Source organism: Malurus melanocephalus, unplaced genomic scaffold (assembly GCF_030028575.1).
Source record: "Malurus melanocephalus ecotype Western Australia unplaced genomic scaffold, MMel_1.1 scaffold_4, whole genome shotgun sequence".
Classification (NCBI taxonomy): Eukaryota; Metazoa; Chordata; class Aves; order Passeriformes; family Maluridae; genus Malurus; species Malurus melanocephalus.
In genome coordinates, this window is record NW_026623236.1 from 4676853 (window position 1) to 4690293 (window position 13441).

The 13441-nt window shown below is 36.0% G+C and overlaps 1 protein-coding gene across 3 annotated transcripts in view; it reads right to left on the bottom strand.

Moving 5' to 3' along the window:
• Positions 1–13441, bottom strand: part of PHIP (pleckstrin homology domain interacting protein) — a 96693-nt gene that overhangs the window by 25618 nt on the left and 57634 nt on the right. For all 3 annotated transcript variants that reach the window (XM_057369325.1, XM_057369342.1, XM_057369333.1), the window contains 7 exons: positions 9490–9630; positions 8614–8690; positions 7674–7905; positions 4612–4731; positions 903–1010; positions 385–509; positions 93–175 (listed from right to left, as the gene is read on the bottom strand). In XM_057369325.1, coding sequence (XP_057225308.1) covers positions 93–175; positions 385–509; positions 903–1010; positions 4612–4731; positions 7674–7905; positions 8614–8690; positions 9490–9630 — 886 coding nt within the window. The remainder of the gene's footprint in view (positions 1–92; positions 176–384; positions 510–902; positions 1011–4611; positions 4732–7673; positions 7906–8613; positions 8691–9489; positions 9631–13441) is intronic.

Below are 13441 nucleotides of genomic sequence, written 5' to 3' on the forward strand. Positions count from 1 at the left end.
ACTGTTAAGAAAGTTATCATGAAAATAGCTAGACACCTCAAAAAAAAAAACAACAAACAAAACCACAGCACACAACTCCCCTCACAACTCACCTATATTCCATCGCCTATGCTTTGCATCATCAAACTGTTGCCTCAAAACAAGGAAATCTATGACATCCGGCATATCATGGTACCTAATTCCAACAGAACACACAACTATTAAGCGATAAAACAGCAAAAGCATAACAAAGTACAYACATTAAAAAATTAACACTTAGAATTCAACCCTTGAAAAGCACAACGTCAATATTAATGTCATCATTTAACTTGCAACCTCAACACCCACCCAGCTATCCCCCCCCCAAGAAAACCCCCAATTTGAATACAATATTGTTTTCCTTACTTCATGGTGAAGGCTCCTCCAGTCARTTTACCCGTATCAGGGTCAAGAAAAGCTAGTTTAAGACAGCAGAGAGTAGGCAATCCCACTTCATATTTAATCCCGACTATTTTCATCAGCTCTTGCTCCTAGAATAAACAAAATACTATGTACCACCACTGAAGTTAACTGAAATAGCTTTCTGAAACAAGAAAACATGGGTCTACTGAMTATAGTATATTTCTGCCAGATCACATCAAAATCAAGAATCTGAAATTTAGTCTTCCACAATGAGCTATTATTGCACAATGCAATATGCTTGAAAAATATTTTGCTATGAAGTATAACCATCTCATCTGCTCAAGCAAATATAAAAAAATAGTACAGTTTATGGTCTGATTTCATCTGACTATTGAAAGAAATGTTTCGCTCTTACAATATTAAGAGCACTAGATCTATCTTTATCAAGAACTTACTTCCACAGTTAGTTTCCAATTTTTTTTTATATTAAGATATAAACAAAAAAGAAAAGGCAGTCATACCCGCAATTCCATTTTATGCCACGGCTGTTTCTTGGGATTAATGTTATATATTTTGTTCTTCTTGGCCATTACAACATATGCTTCATGACCTTGTCGGAAATAGTAGACCTAAAAGTGAAATGTGACAGTTATTCTACAAAGACTCCAAGGAGCTGAAATGCTAAAAAGTCACTGCCATACAATGTGTGTACTTTCTATTTCATCAGCTTCTTTTCAGTCCATTTTTCTGCAAAAGTCATGGGTTTTCAAAAAATTAGGTGGAGGAAAATTTRCAAAGCTATTATAGAAACATTTACAGAAAAAACCAGGAAATACCTGGAACACTATTTTCTGGATGAGCAAAATATCCTAAATTACACAGAAGGCCAAAACAAAATCAGTAACAAGACCATCCATTTATCATTACACCATAGAGCAACTCAATGACAGCAAGAAGAATTCCTCTAATCACCTGGTTATTCCTCACTGCAGGGACAGCCCTAAGTTAACAATYAAGTATCACTAAATTCACTATCTAGCTAATCTTTTTTGAACAAGAAATATATTCTAGAAGGAAAAATCGGTTTGTTATTGTTCTGGTAAGATTTTGGTGTTTGCTTCCATATCATATTAAAAAACAGCATGAACAAACTAAAATAGATCTTTCAAGTGCTTAATAATTTTTTAATCCTTCCAGTATAAATTTCCATGATTCAGACATCCAGGGTCTAACAGTTTTACTTTGATCTTGTTGCATATGATATCATGTGGATGAATACTTTTATTAGATGCCATCACTGTAATGAGGTAGTAAGCTCAAAAMCGTAAACATGTATGCAAGGAATGTATTTGAAATGCGAAACAGAGGTTCCATRAACTAGTTAGAACAAAGATGTGATAAATGGCTGTATTCTTGGTACAATGCATGTCACATAAAAGATCTTCTACAAGTGTCCCAACATGAGATTTCCATCTAATAGCACAAAGAAAAGATAACTTTAATGTAAAAGTCCAGTACAACAAAAACAAAGCAGAGCAAAAATCCCTCTCTGAATTTTAAAATATACAAATAAACACACTAATRTTTGTATTTCTACCTGTTTTCCAAAACTCCTGTATCACAAAACATTATAAAGAAGTGTCTGCCAGTGTTTYTACATTAATGGTACTGAACTCTCTCAGTGTCATATGGCAATTTTGAACTTTTTTAAATGGAGAAGGACTCAAGACAACAATTCTTTTAAATTCTTCTTTTTAGAGTATTCAATATGCCCAATATCCTCAAAACACTCAGCAGCCACAAAAGGCATGAAAACAGTGAAAATCTCTTAGGCACTGTCAGAATCTGTCAGGAAAAGAAACAAGGACTACTACTGAGACAYGTCTGAAACAAGACCAATTTACATTACACCCTTAACACTGTGATGATTGTTTCCCATACCATCCAGTGAATCAAAACAAAAAAASTGCACAGGCTACAACAATTTCTGCTACACTTAGTGTTTCTGCTGAACCACTACATAAATTCTACCCACTATTTACAGAAAATAAATGGTTTATATTTTATAAGTGGCTCTAAGCACTGCATTTTGTGTCAGAAGGACAAACTGGGAAAATATCTGTGGAAAAAAACAATTTATGTCTTTTCCCAAGAAACAATATTTTTATTCTTGATGAATTCCTGCTTCAGCATATTTGTTGTAGCCCCCAGACAAAATTGTTCTCTATCATGTTAATGGTAGGATACTCCAAGAAATATGCCTTGTATTTGCATAGGCAGAGAGGGAAGTTGCAGCCCCACTTCTCTGGTGCTCCCACTGTTCCTCAAGACACATAGCAGAGATCTGTAAACAGCACTCTTCAGAAAGGGAAATGGGATGTATGTTCTATTCTCGTGCACCTCTCTATTAAGTGCTACTAAATATAGCACTACTGGTATTTCTTACTTGTTTGTACAGCTTGAGAATGAATTTGAAATATCTCTCCTCCTAAATCTTATAAAAAACACTAACAATCCAATAAAATGTTGGAAGGCGACAACACCTCTTTTCACGACATTCACGACATTTCGCTAATTAATCAACCCTTTATTTCTGTGAATATCAAAAGTAACATTCTAGATTAATCATTTCTTTACACATATTAAGTAAATCTGGGGAAGGCAAGTATCAGAGACAAGAATTCAGACAGAGCAGCTAGATTACAAACCTACTCTCTGTTGGTACAGTTATTCCTACTTTCTAGGCACAGGACAGGAAACTTCTCCCTTATAAAGCATTTTCAGCAAAAGGATGCACCCTACTTAGATATTTCTAATACACACTGTACATGCAATTCAGCAGGTGCCAAATCAAGCACAGCAGTTAATCTTACTAAATCAGTGCAATGATAAAGTCTCCTGAGCAGTGTGGGATTGATAATTCCTTGACTGCTTCACTTTATCCAGATGGTAACAGGCACCAAATATATTTATTTGGACTTAATCTTTTGAACAGCATCCAAAGCATGAGAGCCTCCAAAACATGCCTACTGGAGGGGATAAATCCACAAGCATTTTCTCTAGTTGCAACTCTCAACTTGAAATGCTCCTTCCCTCCCTCACTAGCTTTGCCAATCTAATTGTTGCATAGCTGTGCTGTGAACTGGATCAGTSAAGTGATCCAGTAAAAACAACACTGCTTGCACATGCAACCTCTGCTCCTGRTTCAGTTTCTAAAGTGGTGCCCACAAAAAGCTTTATCTTGGGAACAAAGTTAATCAAACTTGCCACCATGTCAAATATTTCTCCAACAGCATTCTGAAGGTGTRAGCCAAGCAACAAGTCTGTTTATTATCTCAGAACACATGCTGCTCCCCAAGGAGACAATTCACCATCCATATAGCATAAGCCAACWATTTCCTCCTATTTTAACCTSAGGGGTTTTWAAGAAACATGCACAGGCTCTGGCTTTCAAGATTGCATTCTATCTAATACTACTTATTCGTACAATTCATTGTAATGTTCACTTGCTACATATTCCAAAGTAGAAACTGGTGGGTGTCCTTTTGCTACTGTATTTTAAAACATCTGGATCATGTTTACAGAATATTTACAGTCTGGTTTGTATAAATTCATATCAACAAAACTTTTCTTGTGGTTTTCTGCTGTAAAAGACTAACAGAAGTTTTTTTTTATATCAGAAACACAAGTGATAAGGACAGTATCATAATTTTTCTTCAGAATAAAAGAATTTTTTAAAAAATTACACAGTTCACTCAAAGCAATCATACCAAGCAAAAAACCCCACAACTTTCTCCAGGAGGCTTAATTCCTGGATTTTACTTCAAGTCCAAAACTGAAGTATGTTTTCCAGACCTAATTTCATGTTATATTCCTTACCAGCTCTTCAGCACACCAAAYGTTCTACAATTAAGGAATATATTCACAACATAAAGCACCTAACATAGCTAGTCTACAGGTGTCATAAGAAATTAACACACTGAATACCGTACAAGAAGGAACAGTACTGCAACAGCATAGAAGAATAATAATAAGTCAAAGCAACACAGTGCCAAATATTTTCCTAAGTACAAGGAAGCAAAAGCAAATTTCAGTCAGATGAAAGAATGTTTTCAAGAAAATCCAAAATATTTTGATTATAAGTCTCTGGGAAAAAAATGCACAGATGAAAACAAGGAAGGCAAAAACAAGGCAAAAGAAGAAAGGACACCAAGGGAAAAACTGCAATACCTCATCCCCCATCTGAGGCACAAATGGGCACCGCCGAGGAACAGTGTCTGTAATCCATGCTGAAGGCAGCCATTCCTCCAGTGTCAAACCATTTTCTGCCAGAACTCCAACAGCCAGCCTCTGAAGAAAAAGTACACAGAACATTAGTATGAAGTTATTGCTAGTGTGAGGATTAATCTTAACTACCTTTTGAGGTTTTCTGGGGGTATATGTGGGGATGAGCTTTTCTAACAAAAACTGAATTTAATAACAGTTCAGTAGCCATGTCTYGTGCCCAGAAAGATAAAATAGAAGCATGTCATTCTCTTTAACCAAATTTACGTGTTTGCCTTGGCCAAAAAAAAAAGCACTAAAATTATACAGCTGCCTCCAATTAAGGAATCKTGCACAAAACAAGGAGGAAGAGATTTATGAGGTAAATCATGTGAAAATGACCTGGATAGAGCACATCCACATTACCTACTGGCATATTTACTATAAACTGCTGTGGAACTGCATCTGCAGAATGTATTTCCACATCACATACTTGTAAGCAATGAAACTAACTGCTGTTGCTGGTCCTAGGTGCACACTGCTTGTCTRTATCTAATACATCAGATAAAACCTGGTTTGTACAACCATTCAAGCAAGGCTGCTTTGAAATTCCTAACAGGATCTTGTGTGTGTACAGAAAGCAAATCTGGACAGCTGCACAGAAATCCACTCCATAAAGCCACTGATGGAGGACTRTGCATCTCCAGACTGCAAATAAGATATTGCACAGGTAATTCCATTAAACAAACTCAAATGGGGTTTCACACAACAAGAAATACTTTGATGAGTGCACCAGTTGATATCAGAGGAAAAAAGAAAAAAAAATTCAAAATAGAACCTCTCTATTGTAATAAATCAATAACATAGAACCACTTTGTGAACTCTGAGGTTTAAACAAGTCTGTCTTGCAAAAAAACTGATATACTGCATCAGAGCAAAGTGTCTAGCTAACTGGTGAATTATGGGAAGGTAAGAAAAAGCCTTAAACCAGAAAACTGTCTCTTGTAATAATTTTACACATTAATAATCAGTGTAAAACTTTCTGGAAGCCAAGCCTGATCTTAGTTACTCATTAGGAAGAGACTATTCCCAGTGATTTTATTTAATAATTTTGGAACTCTACTAAAGCCTTTGGTAATTAGTTGCACTACCTGACTACGTGCTCAGGTGGGTTTGGAGTGTTTGTTTGCTTGTGGGGGTGGGGGGGAAAGGCTCATTTTTGAGCTTCATTGGGCGCTACATCCCACTTTAACAAAATAAAGACAGAAACCATTCTGCATTTATTCCTTTCTAAACCATGACTGTTTTATACAAGTTTTTTCATCATATCTCTTCCAAACTCTCTCCCCTCTAAGAGTCAGTCCGTCTCTCTGTGTCTGCCCTAAAGAATAAAAGTTGTTCTGTACTTTTGATCTTCCTGGGTGATCCTTCCTTGCCCTTCTTCACTGCTGAATCATGTTTTAGATTAATTTTTGGTAAAGGGGGATGAGAAATGTAAGCACAATTCACGATCATGGAGCCCATGTATTAACAGAGATGAATGTCAATTTTTCTCTACTCCTTTCTTAATTCCTAAGATTCTGTGCATGGCTACAAAGACAATCAAAACTTCTTTCCTCAATGAAAAGTGCTATTTTGAATCAGAATCAGGAATGAGGAAGAACTTTCTACCAGAAAGCCCTGTGAGCTCTCTACTCAGTAAGGAGGTCAAATGTCCACCACAAAAAACTTCAAAGACTAACATCTGTCAGGAATGACAGGTATGTTACCTAGGGATAGAGGAAAGAGAGATGATTTTCTGCAATTCCTTCCAGCCTAACATTTTCTTGTGACTCAAGAAAGGAGCAGGACAGCTTTAAAAGTCTGAAATATTTAGGCCTAATACTTTCTGAATCAAAGACCTCCTGCATCTCAATAACTGGGACCAAAATGGATGCAAAATTCCCAAAACACTTAGTTAAGCTTTATTCAAAGTGGAAATACTAGGCTGCCAGMCAGTCTTTTTATAAGATGCTAGAGGTTTAAATCATTAAAAATCATTCATCTTCTGATCTTTGTGTTCTTATTTCTTCYGATACATGGTGTAAAATAAACAAGAAGTAGCCTGAACAAAAACAAAGACTACCACCTGACACYCTGCATGCCACACCAGATATTCACAGTAAATCTGACACTGTGCCAACCTGCATGTTCAAACAGCTGTTTTGTCAGTCTACCTTGAAATGAGGGCTGAAACATTGAAATTAGGATCTTAAAGAATGCTGAGCACATCTAATCTTATAAGCACACAAAACACAGTTATTTAGTTTCGATGATACGGYTGCCTCCTTGCACATCATGAAAATAGAAGCTACAAGTTTACAAAAACAATTAGGCRTCTACCAGATAGATCAATTCTGGTCTCTGCAAAGAAAGAAGGAACACTGAAGTTTTCAGATGTAACAATTAAAATTGAAACAACTTCTAAAAAAACACACTGAAAATAACCAAAGTCACTGACAATTTCTATGTACTAATCTAAACTGAAATCACATTATATTAGAAAGCAAACAAAACACAAACAACAAAATCCTGATCAAGTCATATTTCCCTTGATTGAAGTATAGTGGCAGCATAATATCATATATCATGGAATTAACAGAAAAAAATGAATAGTTGTGCATACCCAAAAAAATGCAATTATATGAGTAGACAAGTCAGCACAGCTGAAAAAATTACTGGCACATTGTGCCAATACTCAATTGTATTGGAAGCTGAACACCCCGCTTCCACAGAACSGAAGTTTTGCAAGAAAGAATAGCAACAAGGACATTAGAAATGTTCCTTATGCAAAACGTATTTAGAAAGCTTATCCTTAGAGCCATCTATCATTTGACTTGCAAGGGTCTTTAATTATCATGTTACAAGTAAAAGTCATAATGTGTTTTAAAATTAGAGAATATTAAGTAGTATATGTAACTGAACCATTCATCCAATTATTTCTAAGTCAGCAAGAATGAGAAACCTGTAACACACAAAGAAGGTCTAACCTTTTGTTTTCTCTCTTTGGGTTTCCTCTTCTTTGGTGATGTTGACGGTCCATCTTTCTCCTCGATACCCTTTTTCCTTTCCTTTTTAATTTGCTTCCTTTGTTTTTCTTGTCCTTCTTCATCCTCTGAACTACTCTCTGCTTTCTTTGTTTTAATTTTAGGRATTTTCTTTGGTGGTTGCAAATTGATTCCTGCATCTGCCGTCCAGTCAGAATAATCACTAGAATAGTCACTATTTAACATATAACAAAGAAAAAAGAAATTAAAGCCCAWAAGTTAAAAAGTACATTGGATTACTTAATATAACCCAATAAAAGATTGCAGCTCACAGTCTAGCTAACTACAATATTTTAATAGTTAAAACCCTAATGCTTAAAACCCTATGTTCTATCTACAATTTAAATGGTAGTAAACAAAAAGCCCTGACATCATTTGATCTTGCAAGAGGCTTTACTTATCCCTCCAGTAATCACCCTGTTTTATTCATCAATTCAAGATGATACACATTGAAGTCTGGATATTGTATTCAAGACTTCTGGTTTTGAATAGCTTTGAATTAGAAAATAAAGGATGGACAAAGCAATATGTGCTCTCCAATTTCAAACCAGGGGTCAGAGTTCAGACTGAGTCATAGGAAACTGCTACCACCTGCCTGAAGTGTTTGTGTGCCTGAAAAGAAATACCTTCCAGCAAAACAATTCGGCTTCTAGCAAACAAGGACAAAATCTTCCCTTAACTTTAGTTAGAAATATGACAGAAAATTAAATTTCACGTTCTCATTCACCTTTTCTTCTAAATCTCCACAAATATTAGTTATTAACTCATTAACTGTTTACTGTAAAAAGTATTYAAGATTTATAGACAAAAGTTTTGTCTTTGTCTTTTGTCTTTTGTCTTACATATATAAGGTATATATATATATGTATACACTGTCACTTACCTAGAACTGCCATCACTGTGCCATGCTCTTTCATCATCTTCTGATGTTCCACCGCTGGCAACAACTACTTCCCCTTCCTAACAAAGAGAGCAGAAAYCATTGGGGAGGGGCAGAGGGGGAAGCAGAGGAAAAGTAAGCATTTTCTTTAGAGTCAAGTTTTAATACATGACAATGCAATGAAAACTTTTCTAGGGTTTATATATGCTACAAACATACGGCATTCTAGAAGCCRCATGTTAAAAGGGCATTTTAGTTTGCAGATAATTCCTTGACTTTAGTGAACTTATATAAAGAAGTATGATGGTATCTGCCTTGTCAGATGCAGAGTAGGGTAACATTTTTCATCACCATTCAACAAGGCTATCTTACCTTCTCAAACAATATTTCAAGTCTTTTTAATGTAGTATTTCCACACCTTTTCAATACCAAAAAAAMCAGTATGAATTTTAAGAACTTGTCACTCATTCTCTACTGTAGTTACAGAGGCACAGAATGGTTGAGGCTGGAAGGAACTTCTGGAGATAATATTATCAAATCTCCCTGTTCAAGCAGGGTCACCTAAGTTGGTGACCACATTGCTAGGACAATACTGACTAGGCTTACAAATACAATGAAGTCTTAACATTGCAGACACATACTTTGCAAAATATCCTTACATATGAGCATTTTGAACAGTTAATTTTAAAGTCAAAGCTAAACATATATAACAGCATGTGAAAGCTTCATTCAACATCCTTTTTATAAAGAGGTAAAATGAAATGCACAATGAATATGTAATTTGAGTTTCTACTAGAAACAATGTTTCATTAGCTGAAGCAGGACCCTAATGAGTAGAAATGGAATATATTAAGATAGCTTCATGAATAAGGAACTTACATCTGAAGAACTGTGTCCATTTTCCAACTCTTCAGCAGGCCTTGCAGTTTCTTCTACTGCATATCTCGTACGGTAGTTGTGCTGATTAGCTGCTTGTTTCTTTGAGTCACTAGCATCGAGTAAATTATCATGAGAATGGTTCTGTAAAGACATGAAAGTCAAAACACATAATTTTTGAGCACACATTTTATTAATCCATAGCATTTTCTTTAATAATATTATTCTGGGAAGCAATTTTTGCATTAGTAAAAAGTTTTAAGTCCAAAACTAAAGAGCTGCTGAAGAAAAAAATTCCACATGTGTAGTTRAATGAATATAAGCATTAAACAGATCAGTGTGTTCTGGAAATTATTRAAACTTCCTCCCAGACACAATACAATTTTTAAATCTGTAATTACTAAAAATATTTCTTATCTGCAAAGTACATATCAGTTAACTACTGTTAAGGACTTCTAAAAGCTCAGAGTTGCACTAAAAATGGCCAAGGAAAGGAGGCTCTTAAACAAAAGTCCAGAGTGTTATTTTGCAATCCAGGGGTCAGATGTGTTAGAAGAAAGAACCATATAGTAACACATCCCTTAGCATACAGAGAAGACTAGCAAATGTAGCAAATACAGATGTTTAAATGGTATGATGATGCATTGAAGAATTCAAATGAATGAGTCAGTTTGGAAGAATATGAGTTCTTATGAAGTTTAAAAGAATGTGTAATTTAGGAACACTTCATGCTCCAGCATGAAAAGATTTTGTTCCTCCTGTAGAATACATATAATGCAAATACTTGCTCTCAACACCAAGTGTGCAATCTTGTGTTAGTCCCCAATCACTGGGAAAAACATCAAGAGCTATGATCTCAATTTCAAGAGCTTTGTGCTAATTTTTTCTGGCATGTATAGTTGAAATTCATCCAAGCTCATATCCAACAAAATAATTTCTGGGCACATTCCTAGATGCCACAAAAAGAGGTACACTTTCCCAGTGCTAYCCTTCTGAGACAAGAAAACCTCAGATATCTATTAGGTGCTGACATAGTTGAAAAAACAGTCCCAGAAATGAAGAATGCAGAATTGGAACAAAACACAGAAAGGCACTAATATTTTGAGTCTTCTAGCAGAGCAGACTGCTTGTACCTAATCATCTTCAATTTTTTTTTGTTTGTTTGTTTTTTTGGGGTTTTTTTTGTTTTTTTTTTTTTCAGGAAAGAGATCTTTTCTATCATATATGATAAAAGGTGGTTCATGAGGTTAAGTTTCCTTGTTGAGGAAAATAACCTCCTCTTTTTAAAGTAAAAGCTATACTAAAACTTGGTTAACCAACAGTAGCTAAGATTTGGTTTTCCTTAGCCACAATAATTGTCATTAAAGTGAYGAAGTCTAGTAACTAGTCTTTCTTCCACCCTCCCTGTTAGAAGATAAACATCTTCTGCAAGCATGACTGCAACAGTTCAGTAGGATAGGGCAGCCCATCACTTTGTCCAACTGTGTTCAGTTTTTATCAAAGCACAGAGGGCCAAAACAAAGTGCTCTATGCTCTTCTCAGTGAGTACTGCGCTTCTGTTGTTCTGTCTTTCTGTCTAGCTGGGGAAGCTATCACTGACAGCACAGCTAACAGTGATATTTCTAATGGGACTGCTCAGGAATCAGCTTTTTAACATTGCCAAGACTTTTGAGACCTGGGGCACTTATTCCTCCTTCKGGATTCAAACAGGCAGCACACACCAGATCTCCTCAAGCTGCTCTGACCTGACCCAGAACAGCTCAAAGGCAGCCCTAAGCCCAGTAGCTGAGCCCATCACACAGCCTTCTATCCTTCAGCCTTCTGGGGCTGCTCACTTCTCATCAAGCTCTCAAGATTCATTACAGAAGCAAAGAGGTCACAAAAGCCAGCGTTATAGTAACTTGTTTCTGCTACTGATTTGTGACTTGTTCATAAAGCCCATTTGCCTCTTCGCACCATGAAGCACAGCAGAGAAAGCAGAGATTACAGAATGGAATCACATAACCCCAAAGAAACAATTTAATCAAGTATCCATTAAAATAAAAAGGGGGACATATTTTGCAGTAGCTACTTTACAGCTTGATTGCAATGTTATCATCTTCTCTCTAGAAATGAAAGTCCAAAAACTTTACCTCCCTGTTTCTCTTCAGAGACGAGGTTTCTTAAACAGTTATAATAAATATAGTTTTCCTCTACAATGATTCCTTCATAGAAAAAAAAGTAACATCCCTATATAAATACCAGGTCATTGTGATGCTGAAGGATAACAAACTGCTTTGGAAAAGATACAATGCCAAAATGAGAACAGAAAAAGAACAGAAAAATAAAACCATAAGTACTTATTCATATGTAATATAACAGTAAAATGACTGAAGTTGGAAAGGATCTCTAGATGTCACCTTGTCTAATTCCACTGCTCAATCAGGAATCAGAAAAGGGGCCATGAGGTATACAACTGCCTCATCTTGCAAAAAAATTGTATTGTAATATCATTCCTATTCAATTCAGCTTTTCAAAATCTGACGAGAAGCTGCAAGTCAGGCAGAACTTTATTTTTTGAGGGTGGGGTAGAGTTGAATGTGAAGGTTTGACTATGAAGTATTACAATTTTTTTTCTGACAAAATGTATTTATCACCAGCAAGTTCAGCAATAACTGAGGAAACACAGTTGATGCTTTCCCTCAATATATAACCTAAAGAAAGAGCTTGAAATAGGACTCTGAACGCTAACGGCAGGCTGGGAAATAAAGCCAAAATAACCTATGATTTGAGGTTCAATCATCACTTTCTCTCTATACACTTTAATGAACAGTCATATATGCTGACAAGTACCTTGTATCTTATCCAAGGCTTCCAGTCAGTTTAWGAGCACATCTATTGATAAGTCAGAAATTACAGCTCCTGTCAGAACAGTTTTGCTGTGAAATAAAAATGATGGCATTTGCTGTATTTGAGAGAGATACTGGACACTGCTGGGGGTCTTGGTAACATAATTTGGGAGAGATACAGTGAAAACCCAACAATGCCCTGAAAACTCAGACCACTGCATTCTACCGTCCTTATGACCCTGACAGCACTGGGAAACACAGCTTGGCTGCAATTTTGGGAAGCTCTGTCTGTAGCAATTTCATGGTATTTCTTACCCAGCGGCATCTATTTCTCATGTGAAAATGATTCCTCCTTTCTTAAGATAACAGGAATTAACTTCCCCTAATTAATAGGGGCAAGGCACAAGTTCAATATCAGAACCCCAGCATAAAATAGGTCACAGCCTTTTGCCCTAGCATTTTCTCTTTGGCTAAAGAGCACTCTTCCATATTCTCCTCAAGTCTGGATCCGTGCCTGTAATTACTTAGTTTTCACTCTTACCACAYCACATGTGAGTAAAAAATTAACAACCATTCCAAAAGCAGTGAAGATAACAGACACTAAGCACTAAGTGCTAGGCTCTGGAGTTTTAGATTATTTTCCTCTTAACATCTTGCTGATTTAAYTGGAAGTAGTGTTTAAATAACATATAAGTAGAAAAACTTATTTCAGTGGAACACAAATAAGCCACTTCTAGCAGAACAAAGCACACATTTCTTCTCCCAGGGTTCTGCTAGTTTACAATACAGCCATTTGCACCTATCACAACAGAGGCCTATCCCTGCTTCTGTCTATCCATAACAATCTCCCATGTTAATTCCTTGAAATTTTGACATAGAAATTCCACTTAATGATAATGAGAAATATTTCCATTTTTGTCACATTTTACTTGGACACACACCACATCAATCCTCTAGTGTAYAGAAACTTCACACTCTTTAAATATTTATTAAAGTGCTCTAATCCCAGTAGTTTACTCAACTAACACTCTTAATTACTTGGACTGGGAACATTTACCTAAGTGTGTTATTYATCTCAACTCTTATTTGCTCCTGAAAACAAGTAATTTGGAATACAGTTCCATTTT